The sequence below is a fragment of the Carassius gibelio genome, chromosome A17 (assembly GCF_023724105.1).
Source record: "Carassius gibelio isolate Cgi1373 ecotype wild population from Czech Republic chromosome A17, carGib1.2-hapl.c, whole genome shotgun sequence".
Lineage (NCBI taxonomy): Eukaryota > Metazoa > Chordata > Actinopteri > Cypriniformes > Cyprinidae > Carassius > Carassius gibelio.
Genome location: NC_068387.1, coordinates 16,218,571 through 16,241,718, shown reverse-complemented (window position 1 = coordinate 16,241,718; position 23,148 = coordinate 16,218,571). Strand labels below are relative to the sequence as shown.

Sequence of the window (23,148 nt, the reverse complement as noted above, 5' to 3'; positions counted from 1 at the left end):
GTACAATGAGATTCACAACAGTTCTCTAAAATTCTTTATTTTTGGTTTCATGGTTAACGTTGCATTTATATGAGCAGCCAGGCACAGCTGGTACAGGACTGCATAAAAGGTCAGAAATCTTTCTTTTGTTTCCCCTTTCAACCACACCTAAACTTGTACATTTAAATAACATACAATAACAGAAGTCATTTTAGTGCTTGTTTACTAATAAGCAGCATAAATGAGACATTGCAGACATGTTTAATCGGCATAATAAATGAACAAGAACATCTAGAATTTGAAATAAAAAATATAACCCCTGTGGTTTTAATATACTGTAATATTTTGATTATACTGTTTACAGTACAATATTATTTTAAAGCTTCCTTGTAAAGAACACCATTCTTTTTAATACATGACTACTGTACAGGAATTACATTGTTTTTAACCTAATAACACTCTAGACACTAGAGACTCCAGGTCCTATATTTGTGACCTGTTCAGTGTGCACAGGCATTGTGGGATAGCACATCCTCTAGACGTGCTAGTGTTCTAGATATCTTATTTTAGTGGCAGCTGTGAAAAAGAAATTCAAGTCTGCTAAATTAAGCAGATTACAGATGACGATGATGATGAAGATGTGTTTATTTAAGATACTGACTGGGTGGTTTTCCAGGACTCAGGGCTTCTTGAAATCTTTTAAAGTCTAGAATATATATATATAAAAAAACACATGATTCTCTTTCTCTCTTCCTGTGCATTTCTTTATATCAGGGCTCTTCATGTAAAGAGTCCACAGCCTCCAGCAGGTGGAGGGCAAGGCTGTACTGGCCGTGGTTTTCGGGGAGCATCTCGATGACTTTGTTGATCAGTCGACTGCTCTGAGACAGAGGGACTGAGGGACAGCGCAGCTCACTGGGGTCCTAGCAACACACAAACCATGACACAGATGAGTGTAAGATGGTAAGAGATCTGAAAACTGTGCAGTCTGTGTGATCTCACCATAGCCTTCAGCCAGGTGCAAAGGGTGGGCGGCAGACGGGCCAACAGCTCCATGTTGGGTTTGGTCTGTAAATGGGAGTGGAGCAAAGAGAAAGCGAGTCTCTGACCAGTCAACACCAGCAGCTGAGAGCTCAAAACATCTTTGTCCTGCACCTCCATCATCACCTGCCATATAATGATAAAAAGAACAAAGAGAAAGTTAAAAATAAGGAAAAAAGATGAAGATATATACTAAAAGAAAAAAAACGTAAGAAAATTACAAAAAGAAAAATGAGAAAAGTAGAAAGATAAAATGCATACAAAAAAAAATAAGAAAAATAAAAATTAAGCAATAAATTACAAATAAAAAGGAAAAAAATATTACACAATGAAAAAAAAAATAGAACAAAAGAAAAGGTAAAAAAAAAGCAAAAGCAAACAGAAAGCTCATTAGCATCTCTATATTTCCCTCTTGTATATATGCTCGGGAGGTTTAACGTGTGTGTGTGTTACCTCCTCTGCCCGCAGGTCCAGGCCCTGGTTGTAGAGCTCACAGACGAGGTGTCTGCGCAGGATGTCAGTATTGACCTGCAGTACAGACGAGAGCTCCATACACACAGATGGCCACATGTCTTCAGCGCTGCTGTGTTTGACACCGTTCTCCTCAGATTCAGCTAGAACCTTCACCCAGCCTGTTAACACGTTCATCAGAAACTACACACACACACACACACACACACACACACACACACACACAAGAGAGTCATACATCAACACTGGATTCAGAGGCAAGCTATACACATCTCATGACTTATTATTTGAGATTCTTTTAGTCTTCATTTCACTGGACAAGATGCATGTGACCATAAAATCTTTGGAATAAAACAAAGCCATTTTGCATGGATCTTGATGATAGCAGTTCTCCCTCCAATGCTGAGAGTGGCACTGTGACTCACCTCTTGTCTCACAGACACCAGACTGTGGTCCATATCTCCACTGGGCAGCAGCTGGATAGAGGACAAATCTCTAAAAAATGCATTCTTGCCCTGTAGATGACAGAAAAGACAACATGAATTAGTTATAAAACAGACATTTCAATAACATTTTTCTTCCTTATAGTGATGAATATTCGAGTAAAACTTTAGAAGTAAATATTAGGTCAGTACATGTTGAGTTGAAGCTGTGTCACTCATAAGAACCACGGCTAATCATGTCACCATTCCTTTTTTTTAAGGCACCAAACTTTGATTGAGGTGTGCATGTATAAATGCAGAATTGTGTGCTTTTACCTTGCTGTCAAACAGGCTGAGTGGTTTCAGGCGCAGAGAGAAGGTCATGGCGGCGTGCAGCAGTGACGCTAACACACAATGATGCTGAACGAGAGGATAGTGAACGGACCTCTGATCCAGAGCTAACTCCACTATAGACACTGGACCCTCAGCACCGCCCCACACTTCGTCCACGCGCACATCTGGAGCAGGCACTTCCTCCACCGCTGAATCTGCCTGAGAGAGACAAGACGATTAGAATATATGTCTCACTTTTATTTCAACCCATTCATCGCAAATCATTGTAAAATCCACAGTAACTTAAGACATGCTTCCGCCCATGCATCCACTGTTTAATCAGTCCTTACTCTAGAGAAAAAAGGAAAGGAAGGAAGAATAGAGGAAGACGAGACCTCCATCAGGGCTTGCAGTAACTGCACACTGGAGCCCAGGAAACTCCTCAAAGCTGCGTCTCCCATTCCTACATCCTAAATACACACACACACACACACACACACACACACAGAGAGAGAGAGAGAGAGAGAGAGAGAGAGAGAGAGAGAGGTTAATTCAAATGAAACAGATCGGAATTGAATTTATGCTTTGTGACTTCTCTTACCCGTCTGCACAGTCGGTCTTTAGGTGCCTTTCCCACCTACATCAACACACGCACAGTCAATTCCTAAATCTTTAACGGCACACAAAGAGGAAGAGCCATAGTACACAGAAATACAAACCTTTTCCATCAGGAAGGCAGCAGCCGAAAACCGCTTGACTATGAAGGTCTGCCACATCATAACAGAGACACCTGAGAGAAGAGCATAGATGTGAAGAAATATGCTGTGGCAACTTCCTATCCGTTGATCTGCCAACACAATGAGCTTTCATCTAATCAATGTACACCATATATCTCTTACCGAACTGAATGTGAGGATTGGATATCATCTTTAAAAACTCCACTGACCACTCTAAGTACTGCCCCACCTGAAGAGAAAGGGAGAGATGACTGGTTGGTGTTTCTCCAGTAGCAAATTACAAGGAATTCAAGTTCCTTTAATACTTCTTTACTTTTACGAACAAGCACTTAGAAATAAATAAATGCAGTTCTTTCACAAAACGAATGAACAAAAACAAAACTAATTTGGTCCGGTATTTTTCGGGTCATTTCTAAACAAGAACTTGTTCTTAGTTACCAAATCTATTAAGACAGTGTTTAGTCTTTACCTCAGGGTCTTTGTTCCACTGGACCATGTTTTCCCAGCTACAGTGAGCAATCAGCACATCAGGAGACAGAGAATTTGGGAACCTCTGACACACACACTCCAGTAGCTCTACGACAACACAAACGCACACACAGATGCTTCAGTCAACCACAGAACACACTAAAGCTTAAAGAACTATTATAAATGGAAAACACCCTGGAACAATTTTAAATGATCTAATATACCGTATTTTTCGGACTATAAGTCGCATCAGTCCAAAAATACATCATGATGAGGAAAAAAAAACATATATAAGTCGCATTTATTTAGAACCAAGAACCGAGAGAAAACATTACCGTCTACAGCCGCGAGAGGGCGCTCTAAGCTGCTCAGTGGTAGACTACAGGAGCACTGCGCAGTATAGAGCGCCCTCTCGTGGCTGGAGAAGGTAATGTTTTCTCTTGGTTCATTTTTCATAGTTCATGTCAAATTAATTTTGATAAATAAGTCGCACCTGACTAAGTCACAGGACCAGCCAAACTTACAGTCCGGAAAATACGGTAAGAAACATGATCAGGAATCTCCAGAGTTACCCTCCAGTTTCTTTTCCTCGCCTTGCTGTAATTGCTGTTCCATGGGCTTATTCTCTCCCCTCCGTTGTAGAATATCCCTCAGAAGATCTGGAGACACACCCTGTCTGAAGATCAGCTTAGAAACACAGTCTGCTACACCACCTAAAAGACAAACAATTCAAAGAAGAAAACATTTGAAGTCATATCATTTTATCTTAGCTGGTATGAAAGCAGATATTTTAAATCTAATTGTTTCTGACAGCTGCAGTACACACCATTGTTCAAAAGTTTTGGGTCGATAAGATTTATTAAATACTAAAGAAGATTCTTGCGCTGACCAATACTGCTTTATTTAATCAATTTTTTTTTAAAGAATATAAACTTCTGATCAATTTAATGCATCTTTACTAAATAAAAGTATTAATTAAAAGAATTAAAACAAAACAAAAAAATCCAAGAATTTTGGAACAGTAGTTTATTGTTTAATTTGTACCTCTGCCACTCTCTAATAGCATTTTGACCGAGCAGCGTGTTACAGCGCCACCTGTAGAGCCCTGAGGAGATGGCAGGCAGAGCAGTGTTTGTAGAGCAAGAACATCCTCCAACTGCTTTATACACACCACCCACTGCTCCAACTCCAGAGAAACACATTCCCACTCCTCCTGAAACTGCACAGATTGAAAGACAGAGAGAAAGAGTTACACACATACTGCACTCTGTATCTCTATAGATATAGAGAAAAACACCCCCACACACACACCTTGCTCTCTGCCAGCCTGGTAATGGCATTCTTGGCTACACGATGAGCGACTAGAGCCGCCAGTAGTGCGGCAGCGGAGCTCTCAGACTGAACACAAGCGCTGCGCACCTGCTGCCACCAGGGCGAGACAGACTGGCCGTCCCATGACTCATCCACCGCTCCTGATGGCCATATGTGCACAATTAAAAAGTTGTTATACTGGATAAAAATAAACAGGTTGATCTCTCTCACAGATGAGTTTAAAGACCTTTCATGGAGCTGAGGGTGGACAGCAGTGTGCCCAGGTGTGAGACGGCGTCTGGGTACTTCAGTACATCCTTCTCTTTGTTCAGCCAAACTGACAAGAGCAAAGACTGCCAGAGAGACACAAAAAAAGCAGAGAACACATTTAAGCAAATCATGTTCTATTTTAACCATTCCAACCCCTTTTTTCTTTTTATATCACTTACCAGAAGCTGCTGAGGGCTGATGCCACTTTCCTGCAGAGTCTCACAAACTCTTTGTAAAGGACTCTGACCAGACAGACAACCCCAGAACAGGAAACTACCTGAAATACATACAAAACTCACATTTGTGATGCACCAATATTAAAATTTTAATGTTACAAATTTTCTTGCTACTGCCAGTAACTGGTACTACAGAAAATTCTACACTATTTTGCCTAAATAAATTAAAACTAAAACATTACTAAAATTTGAAATGCTACACATGAGTGCATAACATTTAATATACAACATGAAAATTGATAATCATTTTGAGATTGGCTAAAGAGTACATTAACAGTGTTCTTAAATGCACTGTGCGATAAATATCGAGATTTACCCAGTTGGGTCCAATCGGTGTCAGGTTGTTTAATCACTCTGAGCTCTCCATTTACCCACTCCAATTGAGACAGAAATGTTCGGACTGGCAGCGGCCCACTTGAGTCTTGAGCAAATGAGACGCAGGGCCGAAAGTTCATCTCTGTGTATCGCTGCAGTACTGGGCCGACACGAGCAAGATCCTCCTTAATGCCAGAAAACGACGGCTGTATGGAAAGGAGAAGCCTTTAGTTCAAATCCTAGTGTGACGATAATACATTAGTTCAGGTAAACTAGATAGTGTCTGCTTTACTCACATGTTCAGGCTCAGTGGGTGATGTATCTGGTGTGTGCAGTAATTGAACGTCGGTGTAGAGCTGGAGAAGTCTGAGCTGAGATGAACAAAACTGCAGCAACGATTTGTCCACTGCTTCAGGATCTAAAACATACACAGAAAAACAGATTAAACATTGACATAAGTGTTTAAATATGAAAGAATACACAATGCCCAGTGAGGACTGAGGGTGTTACCTTGTTCTTTCAGGCTAGCCAATAACGCACGAGTAACATTGGTCAAACAGGACACTGGTGGATTCTTATTGGACAGAAGTGACTCCAGAGCCTGTCAATCAATCAGATATTTTATTAAAGAATTTGTTAACATATGCTGTATAACGCATTTATGTTTGTATATGTCTTACAAACCTGTTTCTTAATAGCTGGATGTTTAATGTCCAGTAACACACTTTGGGCTTCACTCTCAAGCAGAGCTGTCAATCAAACTTTACAGGTCAACTCAAACATGTTAACAAATTTGTGCAATAGAACTAAAAGACAACATTGAGTAGTGGTTCTTTAAAAATGTTATGGATGACAACTTGAAGGTGTTTCACGTATATGCATGGTCTATCATGAATATTAATGAGGTAGGTCTGACCTGGCTCCACCTCCCGGCTCCTCAGAAGAGTGGTGAGTCTCCTCAGCAGGTGCATGTCTTTAGCGCGCTCGCTCTTTTTATCACTGACCAACACAGAACAGACACATCTGCACTATCCTGCATTGTGTGTGTGTTTGTGAATATTAATGTGCACACCTTCATGAATATTTATGTGTGATTGTGTACCTGAGTGCCAGGTGGAATGGTATGGTGATGGCTCTCAGGGCTCCATTAACTGGATCAAACAGACAGACTTGTTGTGTGTGGATTTGCCAGCCCTGACTGGTTACACTGTTCACACCCATTAACCTGTGACCTGCGTACAGCAACCTGAAAGAGAGAAACCTGAATGAATATGCTTTTTTTTGATGGCAGCAATCAGGAGAGTGGTTTTTAGTTTTTGTGTGTGAGTATGTACCTGCAGTGTTTGCCCACAGTAAAAGCCCCTACTCGTGGTCCATGTTGAGTTCCCCACACCTCTAAAATGCCCCTACGTGGGGCATAAATCACCAGAAATTGGGCATGCCGGCGGGGCATAGAAGGAGATGTGGCTAGATCTCTCTCCCCACGAGCTTCTGACACCTGTACCCATCCGAGCTGAGCGTCACGATAGCCTGCATGGCCATAATACAGATATTATCGAAAAACATTATTGTTTATATATACTGTTCAAAAACATTTTTTTTAATAATGTTTATCAAATATAAATTTCTATATTTTTTAAATATTTTTTTTCTCATGCTCAGCAAGGCAATGTACTGAAATATTACAATTTAAAATTACTATTTTCTATTTTAATAAATAAAGGTGAATTTTGTGGTGTCTTCAGTGTCACATGATCTTTCAGAAATAATTCAGGAAACATTTCTTATTATAAGGAAATTGTGCAGCTTAATATGAAACCACAATACTTTTTTTTTTTTCTCTGTTTTAAGGATTTTTTAGCTTTTCAATACAAACCTGTCATATAGACAAACCGTCCGTAATAATACTGATCTAAGTAACAGTTGTGATGCTTTGTGTGCATTTATTAAGTGAAGCCTTCATCACACTGATTCAAATCCAGTGAGTCACATGTTGTTTTGTGCAATTTAATAGGAACAGGTTCATACGACGCCTGTTCACAAATCTGACTACATTAGTCGCGCTAAACTGCTCACCCTTCCACATCCTGATAGCGATGCCACGTGCCACATCCAGCAGCGTAACTCTGCCAAAGTCATCTGTGACTCCAGCCATAGTGTTACATGGAGAGAGACAGATAGATTCGCCATGCCGACGAGAATCTGGAAGACCAAACCTGAAGAAAGACGATTTTTTTATTGTGTGTATCTAATTACACGAAGTTACCATGCAATGATGTGCATGGTGGGAGGTAGTTTAACTGTACATAAACTTACCTAACAGGAAGGGATGTGGCTGGCTCAACTTTTGGCTTCTGTTTCTGCACGGTCTCCTCTTCATTTTTACTCTTCCATCCCAACCAGCCACTAAGAAGGAAGATAAGAGAGAGAGACTGAGACCAAGAATGAGTAAACATGGAGTGAGACTAAACATGTCAGGTCAGTGCTAATAAGAGTCAAGACTTAAAATAACCAAGACACACAGACCTGGCAGCACTGAACAGAGCTGATGTGAGTTTGCTGGCCACAGCCAGAGCCACATGGGAGAGAAGAGGCTGAGAACTACCCTGAGAGAGAGAGAGAGAGAGAGAGAGAGAGAGAGAGAGAGAGAGAGAGAGGGAGGAAAACCGGCCATAATCAACAAGAACTACTACAAACAACTCCTAGAAAAATATGTGTGTGTGTGTTTGTACCTCTATAGCATAGTAGAACCCAGTGTAGGGTCCACCTCCCACTGTGATATACTGACTCATAGCAGGAGGGCTTCCTTTAACCGAAGCATGAAATCCTCCAAGCATAGATGCATTTTTCATCTGATCGAACACACTGAGAGTAGTAATACCTGAAAGAGAAACCTTACACTGCAATTCAAAAGTTTAGCATCAGTAATTATTATTTGAAAGAAAATAATAAGCAATGATGCTTTCAACTGATTAACTGTGACAGAAAAAAAACATTTCTAATATATCAAAAGATTTCTACTTCAAATTTTGTTCTTTTGAACTTTCTATTCATCAAAAAATCCTAAAAAACATTTATCACGTTTTCCACAAGAAATACTGAGCAGCACTACAGTTTTAACACTGGTAATACAAAGAAAAAAAATTATTTATCACCAAATAAGCATATTAGAATGATTTCTGAAGGATAAAAAAGAAAAAAACATAAGAGTTAAGAACTCTTTTACCTATGCTGGAATGGTCTGTAATTTTGTCCATGTCTTGCAGGCCCCACTTCTTATAGGTCAGTGGTGGAGGCTGGATGACATCACTTCCTGCTGCTGCAGCTGAAAGGTAAAGAAATAGATGCAGGGAATACACCGGGTGAAAACAAATAACATGAGACCAAATTAAAAATAGGTTAGGGACTACTGGTTACATGATAACCTGTCAACATCTCTCTCTCCCCTACCTCTGGCAACCTGGTTTCGACAGGCACGTAAAGACTGGAAGAGACTAAAGCCATCGATGGTGACAAGGGCTGCTGGGTACAAAATACTGAGCTCCTCATGCTGATAAAGAAACAGACATTTCAACATCTGATCAGAGCGTCATCAGAGTAGGCGGACTGAGTTTGTACCACTGTTTAAGTTAAGATGACATGTTTAATCTTGCTAACAATTGCTTAACACATGCTTTGTGACGAAATGAATTCATCAAGTCAGCGTAAGAGGCATCTGTACCTGTTCTGTTACTCCAGGGTGACGTGGAATCTCATAGGTGCGACACTTCAGTTGCAGCACAGGATCTTCATGCAACAATTGGGCCAACAGAAGAACACCGCTCTACACACACACACACACACACACACACACACACACACACACACACAAACGGTGGATTAAACCAGTGGATTGTCTACTCTGCTGATATTGGTCTGGTTTTGATTAAATATGACTTTTTATTAAACATATCAATGCATTAGAGTCTGAATTGAGCTGGTGCGCTCATAGGTCTGAAAACATCACGGTACCTCTGTGTAGAAACGGACATAACCTGAGCTGAATCCAACCACAACACAGGTCCAATCAGGCCGGCCAGTAGAGCTCCTGAACACATAAACACATCACGAGCACAGAGATTACCATTTGAGGTCGGTAAGATCTTTTAAAATGTTTTCAAATGTTTTTTTTTTAAATAACTCTTATGCTCAAAGTCTGCATTTATTTTATCCAAATTACAGCAACAAATAGTAATATTGTGAAATATGATTATAAATGAAACAACTGTTTTCTATTTTAAGGCATTACTCCAGCCTTCAGTGTCACATGATCCTTCAGAAATCTTTCTAATATGCAGATTTGGTGCTCAGGGAACATTTCTCATTATTTTTAATTTGGAAAACAGTTGCGCTGCTTAATATTTTTCTAGAAAGGGAAGTTGTGGCCTGGCCTAGATGTTAGAGAGTTTGACTCCTAAGCCTAAGTTTGTAGGTTCGAGTCTTGGGCTGGCAATACCACGACTGTGAAACCCTTGAGCAACTGCTCCCCGGATGCCGCAACATAAATGGCTGCCCACTGCTCCGGGTGTGTGTGTTCACTGCTGTGTGTGTGCACTTTGGATGGGTTAAATGCAGAGCACGAATTCTGAGTATGGATCACCATACTTGGCTGTATGTCACGTTACTTTCACTTTTTAATTTTTTTTAGGATTCTTAGATGAACAGAAAGAAGCATTTATTTTGTCACAATATAATTATTGAAACAAAGTAAAAGGCTTTAAGGTCACTGTATACAGGAGCGTGTATATGATGTTCTTACCTCTTCTGGCTGGACAGTGGAATACAGATAACACTACTGATACACTCCCTGTGGAAAGAACAGACAAAAAAAAATTGAAAACCAGTGGAAAAAAAACAAAAACAAAAAAACTTCTCTCACTTTTTACAGTCCTCCTTATAGTAGACATATGTTTTTAAAAAACATTTACAAACTCCATTACACATAATATAGCTTAGTCCTTCATTTCTGTCTTGTAACTCATTATTTCTTGTTTGAGGGATTAAATCCCTTCATATCATTTCCCATAAAACCATCCAATCCTGACCCTCCCCTCTCCTCTTCTGTCTCTCACCCCTCCTCAGCGCTCAGCTTTCCACTCCAGGTCACAGTGAGGGTCATCTCCTCCTGCCCACTCTCCTCTGTCCGCCATTTAGCTGCAAATAATTAAATTCACATACAAGTTATGCCAATCAATCACCAATAAAAAAGAGAGTAATCACTGCTGTGTGCATGTGTGTGTACCAGAGAGAAATGTAGCTTTTTGCTCCCGAGCGATGACCAGCAGATCTGAGCAGGGTGAGAGAGACAGCACACAGTCCTGTAGCCAGGGGGCGCTCTGCTGCTGCTCCTCCTCCTCAGCCTTGGAGAACAACATGCAGAATTCAGAGGAAAAACATTATTTTTTTTATTGTGCATTTATGTTATTTTGTGGTCATTATGAACAGTCTTTCTATGGAAAAGAGGAGTGCAGCGATTCTTTAAAATTTCAACTTGTGTCTTCCACAGAAAAATAATAGCATACAGGTTTAGAATGACATTTCGTTGAGTAAATAATGACATTCGTTTTAATTTTTTGGTGTACCTGAGCTCCATCCTCTTTCCCATCCGGATTTTCCCAAGAGCCCCAGTCGGAGTCATCCCACGTTAACTCATTCTCTACAAAGAGAAAAGGATGTGCTGTAAATAATGTGGTAAGCAAGGATGAATGTATTCACATTAAACAGTCACTCAGCTTGATCTTGTGTCCTTCAACCTCTGTGAGCATTCAAACGCACTTTCTCTTTTTCATCCCATGCATGCTCATTTGTCTCTTAAATCTCTAAAGTCAAGTGTTTCGTCAAAAATCGCCTGCCAATCGCCCTGACAAAATCAAGAATGCAAGATTTAGCTTACTTACAAACTCTTAATATACCCTTTCCTGTTTTGTTTTCTTTTCGTCTTTCGCTCATTCACCGTTTCTAACGCAGTCATGTGCTTCAGGACCTTTCTGCAGGATGACTCATTCACCAAGGGCAAATACACCTCCCTTCTTCCCTACATCTCCCTCTCTCTCTCTCTTTCTTACTGCAGGGTGTGAACACATTATTCTGCATCACAGTCAGACAATTTACTTTCTACAAATTGCTTCTTTTTCCAAAAAACACACATGCAATTTGTTTATTATTAGCTCAATATAAAAACAGTTTATTTGATATATTTTATCTCTAAATCTAAGCCTCACGCAAATTTCTGCATTTATATATTTTAATTAAAAACATTATTTAATCAGTTGACAACTGAAATTGTAGTTTCTGTAATGTATGCAAATAAAACACAACACACACAGCCTGTCAGTTCTGGTAAGGACTGTGTTATTCTGCTTTTACCTATTAAAAAAAATATTTTTTCAGCGCTACCAACCATCCAGGCCAAACCTCACACACCCGGACTGACACCCATAAATCAGGAGAACCATCATGAAACTGGACTTTACATACACAGACATACAAACTACAGGAGAAACGTTACCTGCTCGTGTTTTCTCTTCCTCTGGTCCGGCGCTGTTGTGCTTTGGGAAGAGAAAGTCTCGAACCTGTCTGAGCTCCTGGACCCGGCCAAAATCCAGCAGACAGCAGGACATGTTTCGGGCGGAACCGGACCCAAAACCTGAGGATTCTATGACATAAACCCTCCGCCCAGTGCGCGAACCACCTCTTATTGTGTTTATGAGCCTGTCAGTGAAGTTTGTGAGAGTGTAGAGTGTTTTTTTGTCAGAATATGCAGCTGAGGTGTCAGTATGTTGTTGTGCTGTGAGTTTGGCATGACACATACACATCCGCTATAGACAAGCTAATCGCGCTGTTGCCCCCTGCTGACCTGGAGGAAACGCAGTTTTTAATACTATAAAGTGTATTTTCTATAATATAATATAATATAATATAATATAATATAATATAATATAATATAATATAATATAATATAATATAATATAATATAATATAATAAACGAAGAGCGTCAGTGTAAATAACTGTTTTCATTTAAACTGTGAAAAACTGTTTCTTTCCTGATTAAGACAGCAACTTCCTGAAGAGGTAAAGATAACAGATCCTTTCGTTTGGGTATGCAAGTAATCAACATTTGAAGTGGATCAAAAAAGTTTTCCTGAGATAAGAACACAATTTGGTTTTATGAAAACTTTTATGAAAGGTTTTGATACACTTCAAATGTTGACTACTATATATATATATATATATATATATATATATATATATATGTGTGTGTATATATATATATATATATATATATATATATATATATATATATATACAGTCAAACCAAAATTTCTTCAGACCAGATATAATTTTTGATGTTTTTCTTTTACTAGTGGGTGCAAGACGGAATAGTTGATTTATGTAAGTGAGGATAGCAAAATAGGTAAACTGTCACATATTATACCAAAAAATTCTTCATACAATGAACTACCAGTAAAATTAGATTTAAAAAAATAAATAATAAATACAATTGTGACCAAAAATTATTCAGACACTTTGACCTGACCATGTTTAGTCTGTTTTATTTTTTTGACATTATCAAGATGAATTTGTTCTGACACAGTTTAACTGTGAATTCTTGTCCTGTTATTACCATTTTCTAAACTATAGCGAATAAACTGTGATAATGTGTGAAATGTTAAAGTTGTCAGAATACATTTTGGTTTGACTGTAAAAATATAAATATATATAACAAAGTTAAATTAGTTTTAGTTATGTGTTTATGTTGTAATATGTATGTATATATTAATTTGTGCAAACAAAAATCTCACTGGATTATTACAATTAACGGCAAAAATTATGATGGGAAATGTAAACCGATATGTCCTACTAACATACTACAGCCAAACATAAAAATAACTAAAGACTTTTACACAGTACTGAATACACACACACACACACACACACACACACAAATAAATGATCCTGAGAACAATACGTTTTTAATTAAAATACTTTTGTCTAAATGTTTGCCAGTGATCTTATTGTTCACTTACCCAGAAGTTTTAGCAAATATAAGATTCTAGTAACAGTAGCATTCATGTGCATTAGTTCTTAACTTTATAAGAACACAGCTGTAAATAGATTTACTAATGAGATAAAATGTTCTTTGCAAGAAGCCTGATCATGGAGAAGAGATTTCGCATAAGAACAGATTGTGCCAAGAGAAGAATTTCACCGGGAGACAATGAGGTCTGCATGAAGACATCGAACAGATCTCAGCTTTCAACTCAAGACCAACAGGTAATAAAGAAACACACATTAGAAGCTGTGCAGACTGGGCCTGCCTGTCGCTTATCAGTCTCCTTCACCTCACAGAACATGGTCAGAGACTGCAGGCTGGTTCAGTTGCTGAAAAACAGCAAGCTAGGTTGTTGGCTGAGTGAGATCTGTGCAGATACTGTCGCACTCCAGCTGCTGACAGCCGGCCTCTTCCTGCTGTTTGTCTGGCTCCTGGCAGAACTGCACGTAGTCCTGCCCTGCCTCCTTCTGTGTGGATGCCTCTGTGATGAGCCACTCAGGAGGGCAGTGAACACAGCCTGGAACTGGATTACAGCTTCTGTAAGAGCTAAAGTGGTGAAGACGCACGCTGCACACTGATGGAACAAGGTCATAACCTTATGATCAGACACTAATGATTAACTACACTAAAGTCCACCTTGAGTTTGCCAATTAAATTAAACAAGAATTTTTAATCATAATGTAATATCTACTGTAGGTGCGGTCAGATTTATCATTGCTTGGAGAAAGAAACATGGACCAGATGTGACAAATTTTGATAAATATTAAGGGAACAATGAAGACAAATCAATCCTATATAAGTGCTTCAATTAACTGAACACAGTTTTAGCTCATTGTCTGCTTTTGGCTGCATTGAAACAGAGCCTGACCCTGCATGGACGGAGTAGCCATGACAACAGACCACAGATTGTCCTCGTGCACAATTTCCAGCACTGGCGAGTTACTGAGCTGCTTTATTTAATGAAACACTTGGAAAAATTCTGCTGAACAGCATCCAGAGCTATGGTCTCTGCCACTTTAATTAGCCTGGTATTTATGCAGTTGCTAAGAGACACAAACACAGAGGAGGCAAAAGAGAGTTTTCTTCCATTTATTAAGATTGAAGCCCACTTATACAAAACTCATGAACTGCTTTTAGAACACTCTGATAGCTTTCCCAACATTTGGAAATAAATTAAGGAGAAGAAGTAAACAGCAACACACACAAATAAAACCATTTCAAAAGAATGAATTATAACAGGTGAATATCAGGAATATGAGGAAATGCATCCCTCACAAAAAGGCATTGTTTAGTCACACGTGCTACGCTTTTAGGCAAAAAGCTCTTAAATCCAATAGATTCAGTTTTAACCTTCTAAATGATGTTGGGGAGCTTCAAACAAGTACATTTCTTTAATATTGAACAAACACTTGGAGGCTCTATTTGTGTCAGCTGTTTTGTTATCCAATGAAAAAATGGCTGGGGGACTACATTGTTTCAGACGGGTTATTACTGACGTGTACAAGGGTCATGCAAGTCTTAAGTGTTATGCTGCGACACTTTTCTCCTGAATTATTACTATCGTAAGACATAAAAACAGCACATTAAACAGAGGTGTATAGAGTTTCACTGTAAATCCCAGAGGTATTAAGAACATGCAATGCCGTTTGTAAATGCAGCTGTGAAAATGTGTGTCACGTTATCCGAGTTAAAATCCCTTTTCTAGCTTCGTCCACACTGAACTAGTTAATCGACAACGGATCGTGTCTGTATTCATGTAAAGTATCTGCTGACCTGTGATCAAGCACCCCGACAGAGTTAAAGTATGAGTTTGTGTGTGTGCGTGAAAGCCTCTTGAAACTTCAGAGTGTAGCGAAATACACGACAACCTTCAAATACTTACAATCGTCACTCTTTCTTTATGAATCAACATTAATGTTCAACAATCAAAGAATACTGAAGAAAAGTTTAATACAATGCTTATACTAGGGGTGCTCCGATCACGATCGGCCGATCGTTAATGCGCATCTTGTCAGTAAAGCCGGTTTTCTAATCAGCGGTTAATTCCATCAGGTGCGTGATTTCACATCGAGCAGCTGTTACTACAAGGAGCCATTGTTAACTGAGAAGATGCGCCAATAAACGCTGAAAATGAAGTGGATTTGCGCATCTTCTCTATTAACAACGGCTCTGTGTAGTAACAGCTGCTCTATGTGAAATCAGGCACCTGATGGAATTAACCGCTGATTAAATAACCGGCTTTACTGACGAGATGCGCATAACGATCGGCCGATCGTGATCGGAGCACCCCTAGCTTATACATCAGGACACTACAGAGATCTTTTGCGTGAGTTGAATAAGTGTGTGTTTTGCTCTGGGTTTTTTCATCTCAGCAGTTGCTTCCCAAAGAAGTTTTGTTATTATTATTTATGTTATTAAAATACCAATAAACAAACAAGCAGAGCAAAAGAAAAGAGAATCCGACTGGTCACAGCAAAATTTCTGTACACAAATTTTAAGAAAAGAGAAAGAAGTTTGGCAGGGCAAGTAACAGATTTTGGAGGGTAAAGCTGCCCCAGATGGGGTAGTTTGCTGAAGGTTGGGGGATGGAGGGTGTAGTTCTGGGTGGCGAGTCGCTCACCTCTTCTTGGGGGCTTGAGCCGTACGGGGCGGGGTCACAGGCCGCCCTGAGTTCACCCCGCTGTACTGATACTTTGCCTTCTTTTCTGATGGCTTCAGGATCTGAGGAAGAAAACAGAGTGTGTGAATATATTGTGAGAGCAATGCATGTGTATGTGTGTGTGTGGATGATAACACACCTGAAACGAGCACATGAGTGACTCATCCACACTCATCATTCCACCGGCATTGTCAAACTCCCCGCAGTAGTTTGGTGCAGAGAACAGAGTGACCAACTGCCGCTTGGCAAAGAACTCATAACCATCTTCAACCACCTGCGAAACACGACACACTCACTGCATAAACTAAAACACAATCTAGATATAGAAGCATACTTAACCACAATTATTCCAAGTTATGACATGGCTAGTGGATCCTGACTGGTTAAAATGAATTAGTACCTGATGTGCCCTGCAGATTAGGTCCAGATCGTGGCGGTTGAGGAATTTGCTGACTACGTCGGCACCGAAAGTGAATGACACGCCACGATCATTCTCCCCCCATCCCTGAACGTCCTTATCTGGGTCCGACCACAGCAAATCACACAGCAACCCTGCAAGACAGAGAGACAGAGAATATGTATCTGTGACAATATTTCATTACATAAAAATGTTTTTATTAGTGGTCAACCAATATTAAATGTAAATGTTATGTTATACTAGGTGACTAACTAAAGCCAATTTTTAGTTGGAAATAAATGAAAACTAAAACTAAACTAAACTAAACTCAAATTGAAAATCTAAAAATAAAAGCTAATTTAATAAATAAAATCTATAACACATATACTACTAAAATAAAAATGTAGAAGATCTAATTATAAAATACAATTTAATTGAAGGAAATATTTTTAATAAAGAAAATGTCAAAGGTTGTCAGATTTTCCAATGGAGACATCAGTGATTTATCGACCCAAAACAAGTTTTAGTTTTTATAATGCATGTGCATACACACCTGTATCTGGGACATCAGTTGGTCGCATAATCCGACGTATCTGTTCCATTGACTGGAGATCAGGAGAGAGACCTAGAAGACAGACATAAAGAGACAAGTCATCACACAGAGAAAGGGTTACAAAGAGCATGCATTAATATTTTTAGACCTATTTCATCAGGCCAAGAGTCATTTCTATAAAACCATCTTTCATGCACCCGATCTCACCTCCATGGCAACAGAAAATCTTCTCATCTATGATGGCAGCAATGGGGAGGCAGTTGAAGCAGTCTGTGAATGTCTTCCAGAGTTTTATGTTGAACCTGCGCTTGCCTGCAAGAGAATAATGTGCATATAAAAATAAAGTATGATCTGAAAGTTTGTTTAGTGGGTGAGAAATCAATATGATTTCAGATTGTTTGGTGTGGTGTATTTATATTTGAATGTACTCCGATGCTCACACTCATCATAGAAGCCATAGATCCGGTTGATGGAGGCGCACTCGTGGTTCCCCCTCAAGAGGAAGAAGTTCTCAGGGTATTTGATCTTATAGGCCAGTAGGAGGCAGATGGTCTCCAAAGATTGTTTCCCTCGGTCAACATAATCACCCAGAAAGAGATAGTTTGCCTCCGGTGGAAAACCGCCGTATTCAAACAACCTCAACAAATCTGTATACTGGCCATGGATGTCACCTAGAGACAGAGGGAGTTATAAAACTGACATAAATCAATAAAGTTATTTGGTTATTTTATCAGAGTATAATTCAGAAAAGAAAAGAGTCTAAAAATTCAGGTCAATGGCTATGGCGCGCGTACACACACACACACACACACACAGGGGTCTGAGGTGTGCCACAGAGAGAAGAGAAATGACCTCAAACCTATCCTCATTATGTTCATATTTATAACCTGCTCTACATACACACTGATTTCATAAACCTTGAGAAATGGAGATGAAGGAATGTAATTAAAACAGTGGAGATGTTCTCCGCTCTGGAAAAGGGGAGTATCGAACCTACCACAGATTTTAAGTGGAGCCTCCAGCTCCAGCAAGATGGGCTGACTGAGAAAGATCTCTCGAGATTTAATGCAGAGTCCTCGAACTTCTGCTTCCGTCATCTGAACGATCTTTCCTGGACGACATCCTCGCACTGGAACAACAGACATCAACATTTTTTAATATCTGGTTAACATCATTTCCTAAGAGTGATAACTTCATTGCAGCCTCAATAACTGGGTCAAATGTGGGATTTTCTAATCACTCAATGGTCATATTGGCCCACTTATCACACAGTCATCCACTCAAACATATTGCACACAAAAATAGACTTTTACAATCTGGCAAACTGGTCTGGCTCTGATCTGATTGATCAGCTTTTTAATGCCTGGAAATAATGGCATATTAATAAGGAGCTGCATGAGTGCTTTGGAAGAAGAACTAAACACTAGATTTGCTAAAGGCTGAATTGTGACATGAAATCTTTGGAGGACATTCAGTTATACTCGGTAGGATAGATATCTATGAGAAGAATTGGTAAATACACGTTTATCAGACAGGTCTCTTCCTGTCTAATTGGGCCAGAACAGGCTGCAAAGTGGACTGTGTCAATAGTCAAACGTCTTACTGTGCCTTTATCCAATCAGGGTCTAATGTGACAAATATAAATATACAATTGAATCTCAATAAATTAGAATGTTGTGGAAAAGTTCATTTATTTCGGTAATTCAACTTAAATTGTGAAATTCATGTATTAAATAAATTCAGTGCACACACACTGAAGAAGTTTAAGTCTTTGGTTCTTATCTAATTGTGATGATTTTAGCTCACATTTAACAAAAACCCATCCATTCACTATTTCAACAAATTAGAATAGTTCATAAGACCAATAAAAAAACATTTTTAGTTAATTCTTGGCCTTCTGGAAAGTATGTTCATTTACTGTACATGTACTCAATACTTGGTAGGGACTGCTTTTGCTTTAATTACTCCCTCAATTCAGCGTGGTATAGAGGTGATGAGTTTGTGCACTGCACTGCACTGCACTCCACTTTACGACGTTTTCCACAAAAATATTAAACACGGGGTTTAAGTAAAAAAAATAAAAAATTCCTGAGCCTGAACTTTTTTTCCAGGGGGCGTGGCAGCATATGCAGAGCATGCAATGACTGTGAAAACTTTAACATTTGAAAGGACACTATGGCCAAGTTATTGCTTTCTTTATTTAAACTGATTTTCTTTTTCATTAATTTATAGTTGACATGAAGAATGAAATGCGCTATATCACTGGTTTTCGACGCTAGGGGTGTGACAATCCTCTTATCTCACCAGATGAGACAGAATACAGATACATGGTTCACTAGAACGTGAAAATATTTGTATACTATTTTTATGAAATTTTAAATTACATACAATTACAAAATAGAAAACAGTTATTTTAAATTGTAATACTATTTCACAATATTACAGTTTTTCTATATTTTTTTGTTAAAAAGAGCAACCTTAGTGAGTGTAAGAGAGAGTGGGAATCTTGAGAGTGACTGGAATTCTGCAGGAATGTTCCCGCCTTGGCAAGCACAGTCCAGACAACCATTCTGCAGAGCAGTTTGTCTAAATACTTCTCAGAATATACGAGAGACAGTATAAGTGTCACAGAGAAGGAAAAGTTGTGCTCTTTTCTTACAGCCATGATTAGGGTTATATAAAAGCACTAACCATTTTAGTCTTCAGGCTGTCCACCCTCACAATATCCCACACAAACCAGAAATGTTGAAAACTCTTTGAAAAGAAATCTGTAACCCCAACTACTGTGTGTGTGTGTGTGTGTGTATAAGTAAGTGAAGAGCACTTTAAGAGATTGCAAGCATGGTGCCATTTGTACAGATTGAAGTGAATGTGTATAAATGTGTATAAGTCTATGAACTGATAAAATGTCCCTGTTATTGCAACATGACTAAACACAAGAAAAATCTGATTGTGTGTGCGTGTGTGTGGATGTTTCACAAGACACAGTCCAGACCAGTCTGAGCTAGATTATGATCTTTCCAGAAACAACTTGTTCAAAGTAGCAATCGACTTCAATTCGTAAAAACTAATGCATCGCTCTTATTCCTATCATGTTAGGGTCACATTACATAACAATACATAAAAATGAAATGAAACAGACAAGCTAAACGGATCCACTTTCCCACTAAAGCATTTTACAGCAATCCACAAGATTATCCAAGTCCTGACGGGCAGCCATTAGACGACCACCGTGGGACAGCAGGACACTTGATTGAGAGACACAGATGGAATATGAGAGAAACATACAGAGATGTGTCTGCGAGACCATGAGAATCGAGGTGTGAAGAAGTGAAAAATGGGACGTTAGGGTCACACAGAATCACAGATGGCATTGAGTGAGGGTCAGCAGGAGGGTGTTGGGACAGATGGACGGGCACGAGGCCATATCGGTTATTAAAGTGGTGCGATAATCCACAGCACTTGTCTTTATCAAAAGTATCTGAACAGCAAAAGTTTGTGTAGTAACAGAAGCCACCGAGATGGACAGAAATAACCAAGGATAAAGAGACAGAAACATTTGTCTTTTTACTACTTACAAATCTCTCTAATACTTGATATACTAAAATATATTGTATATATTAAAGCCAACAATCCAGTCTACAGTACAGGAAGCTTCACAGAGCCAAGCGGCCAAACCAGATTGCAGAAGATTATAATATTATTTATATATAATAAATTACTATAAAGATTATTCATGTTAAATAGAATGTGATGTTCGGATTGAAAGCTATTTTACGGCAGGAAGATGATACACTGTAACAGAGAACATAATTACCATTCCATTCATTAATTATTCACTTCTGACACACTGAAAACAAAGCGAACTTTAGCAAAGTCACAGAGCAAAGTTACTTTACGAGAAAATAATGTGTAACATTACTAAGAGAATATAGTGTAATGCCATGGAGAGAATATTTGGTGTGCATTATTATGACACAAATACTGTGTGACATTACTGAAGAGAATACAAAGTAATGTCACAGAGAGATTGTATAAAAGGGGATAAAATATCAATGCAACATTATTAAAATATAACATTAACTGAACCCACTATATAATAAAACACTATTCTTTTCATAGTTACACTGTGTTATTTTAGTAAGGTTGTGCTATATTCCCATTATAACATAATTTGTATTCTCCTTAGCAATGTTACACTGAATCATCTTCATAATAATAATAATAATGAACGCTATATGTTACATGTAACATAAGAAGAAAAGAGGGTTAAGCCATAAAAGGTAACGAATATTTATTGGTTCATTATGAAGAGGATTCAGTGTAAAACTCCGTGTAATATAAATGTAAAAACTGAAAACAATTTAAGTTACACGTTGCTAAGAGAGAAAAAAAACCGTGCGATAAGGGAGTAGAGTAACGCTGTAAACATACTGTGTACCATTATGCGTAAGATTCGGCGCAATATTACAACACATAGAGTGTAACGCTAATAGGAGGATTTAGAAAACACACTTGTAACATTAATTAAGAGTAAACACACGGTAACCTTGTATAGTGAATACATTATGAGGAAAGTCGAATGGAGAATCAGAATTACGTCGGCTACATTCGCCTGAAGTCAACGACGCAGCGGACACTGCATCGCCCTGCCCTCTCTCACATTTTCTCTTTTATTTCAGAACTGCTTTATAAAAAATAAAATAAAAATTACAGGCATTCACTTCTTGTCCCTGCTTCGCTAGATAAAGTCAAGGTTAGCTCTAATCTGAAACTCCCATTGCTAATATAAAGGCTGTCCAAACCCCAGGGCCAGTGACGTGTTTGTAAACATCGTTTGTAGCCCTCTCTCTACGCGCACAATTACCATTCACCAGCAGAAAAACAGATCACGACAAGTAGCTAATTACCGGGTATGTTTTTCTGAACGTTAAAATGCCTTTACATCCTTACAGCTTACCTTCAAGAAGCCGAGAAATGAGACTATCAACGTTTAATTCCCCCTCCGCCATCTTCAGAGCCGAGTTCTGCATGCAGCGCTTCCAGCAACGGGCACCAGGTGGCGCTCGCAATGACGTCATTCACTTAGCAACACGCGGTTACGTCAATATCACGGATCTTTTCGTGAATATTTAATCGCTTTGAAGGCCAACATTTGACCCGTTTTTATACAGTCTATGTTTTTGACCCATTGAAAGCAACTTAATTGTTAATGGTATTTTCTATTGTTTTACGTGATTCGTGTATCTGGTTTACCTTCCCTTTTTTATCAGTATTTCACCTAGGCTATAGTTTATATGTAATCAGTAATAATTTATAAAGATAGAGTCGGATTCACTGATCTATAATATAGTTATATATATAGATCAGTGGTCGGATTACAGTGTGTTCTGTGAGTAAAATTTTGTTTATAGTATTTTTTGCAGGCCTCAGTTTACTGTGCCTGTGTAACAAAATGGTCCTAAACATAACAAATTTAAATATAATTTATCGTAACTAAATTTATAGTAACTTCGCATGTAGGTTATATATTATTTAGTATCCCCGAGGCTTCGCTGCGTTAGTAGTTAGTGCACAAATTTAATATATATATATATACATATATATATATATATATATATATATATATATACATATGTATATATATATATATATATATATATATATATATATATATATATATATATATATATATATATATATATATAATATTCAAAGTTTCAATTATCTTATTCTTCCCAAATACAGGGAAATAATAATCTATAAATCTTTAAAAAACTTTATAACAAAATTATTATAAAAATACTGTTGACCAGATTGCACTTTAATTAAACAACAATTAATTAAACAACAATCAACTAAA

General features: G+C 38.5%; 2 protein-coding genes across 3 annotated transcripts; both read right to left on the bottom strand.

The window, feature by feature from the left end:
* Positions 1 to 21: 21 nt before the first annotated feature.
* LOC128031735 (rab3 GTPase-activating protein non-catalytic subunit) lies at positions 22 to 12,460 on the bottom strand. 2 transcript variants are annotated; one of them, XM_052620107.1, is made up of 35 exons: positions 12,131 to 12,460; positions 11,205 to 11,278; positions 10,865 to 10,982; positions 10,695 to 10,776; positions 10,382 to 10,429; positions 9,595 to 9,670; positions 9,305 to 9,406; positions 9,034 to 9,133; positions 8,810 to 8,908; positions 8,316 to 8,464; positions 8,110 to 8,189; positions 7,900 to 7,989; positions 7,660 to 7,799; positions 6,918 to 7,113; positions 6,686 to 6,829; positions 6,500 to 6,582; positions 6,268 to 6,332; positions 6,094 to 6,184; positions 5,880 to 6,001; positions 5,585 to 5,789; positions 5,212 to 5,309; positions 5,010 to 5,115; positions 4,763 to 4,923; positions 4,496 to 4,670; positions 4,024 to 4,164; positions 3,453 to 3,559; positions 3,146 to 3,212; positions 2,966 to 3,036; positions 2,848 to 2,883; positions 2,597 to 2,716; positions 2,250 to 2,465; positions 1,917 to 2,006; positions 1,474 to 1,674; positions 982 to 1,146; positions 22 to 902 (listed from the first exon to the last, which is right to left on the bottom strand). In XM_052620107.1, exons 1-35 carry the CDS (start codon positions 12,435 to 12,437, stop codon positions 750 to 752), a joined length of 4,278 nt encoding a protein of 1,425 aa, XP_052476067.1. In that variant the 5' UTR covers positions 12,438 to 12,460; the 3' UTR covers positions 22 to 749. The 2 variants fall into 2 exon arrangements, with proteins under 2 accessions (XP_052476067.1, XP_052476068.1); XM_052620108.1 differs by having other exon boundaries at positions 2,642 to 2,716; positions 12,131 to 12,459.
* A 2,289-nt stretch (positions 12,461 to 14,749) lies between these two features.
* Positions 14,750 to 22,399, bottom strand: LOC127933422 (serine/threonine-protein phosphatase PP1-beta catalytic subunit-like). The gene is made up of 9 exons (XM_052530423.1): positions 22,246 to 22,399; positions 18,283 to 18,414; positions 17,726 to 17,956; positions 17,493 to 17,597; positions 17,286 to 17,357; positions 16,736 to 16,887; positions 16,475 to 16,609; positions 15,977 to 16,397; positions 14,750 to 15,640 (listed from the first exon to the last, which is right to left on the bottom strand). The coding sequence occupies exons 1-8, from the start codon at positions 22,364 to 22,366 to the stop codon at positions 16,293 to 16,295; spliced, it is 1,053 nt and encodes a 350-aa protein (XP_052386383.1). The 5' UTR covers positions 22,367 to 22,399; the 3' UTR covers positions 14,750 to 15,640; positions 15,977 to 16,292.
* Between the last annotated feature and the right edge of the window lie 749 nt (positions 22,400 to 23,148).

Excerpts from the sequence above, each read along its gene's own strand:
- LOC128031735 (XM_052620107.1), bottom strand. The coding sequence starts at position 12,437 with ATGTGTATGTGTCATGCCAAACTCACAGCACAACAACATACTGACACC. Across the intron at positions 6,583-6,685 it reads CCATTCCACCTGGCACTCAG|TGATAAAAAGAGCGAGCGCG; the intron begins GTACACAATCAC and ends TGTGTTGGTCAG. Across the intron at positions 3,213-3,452 it reads AGTGGAACAAAGACCCTGAG|GTGGGGCAGTACTTAGAGTG; the intron begins GTAAAGACTAAA and ends CTTTCTCTTCAG.
- LOC127933422 (XM_052530423.1), bottom strand. The coding sequence starts at position 22,366 with ATGACGTCATTGCGAGCGCCACCTGGTGCCCGTTGCTGGAAGCGCTGC. Across the intron at positions 18,415-22,245 it reads CATTTCTCGGCTTCTTGAAG|TGCGAGGATGTCGTCCAGGA; the intron begins GTAAGCTGTAAG and ends CTGTTGTTCCAG. Across the intron at positions 16,398-16,474 it reads CACTCATGTGCTCGTTTCAG|ATCCTGAAGCCATCAGAAAA; the intron begins GTGTGTTATCAT and ends TTTCTTCCTCAG.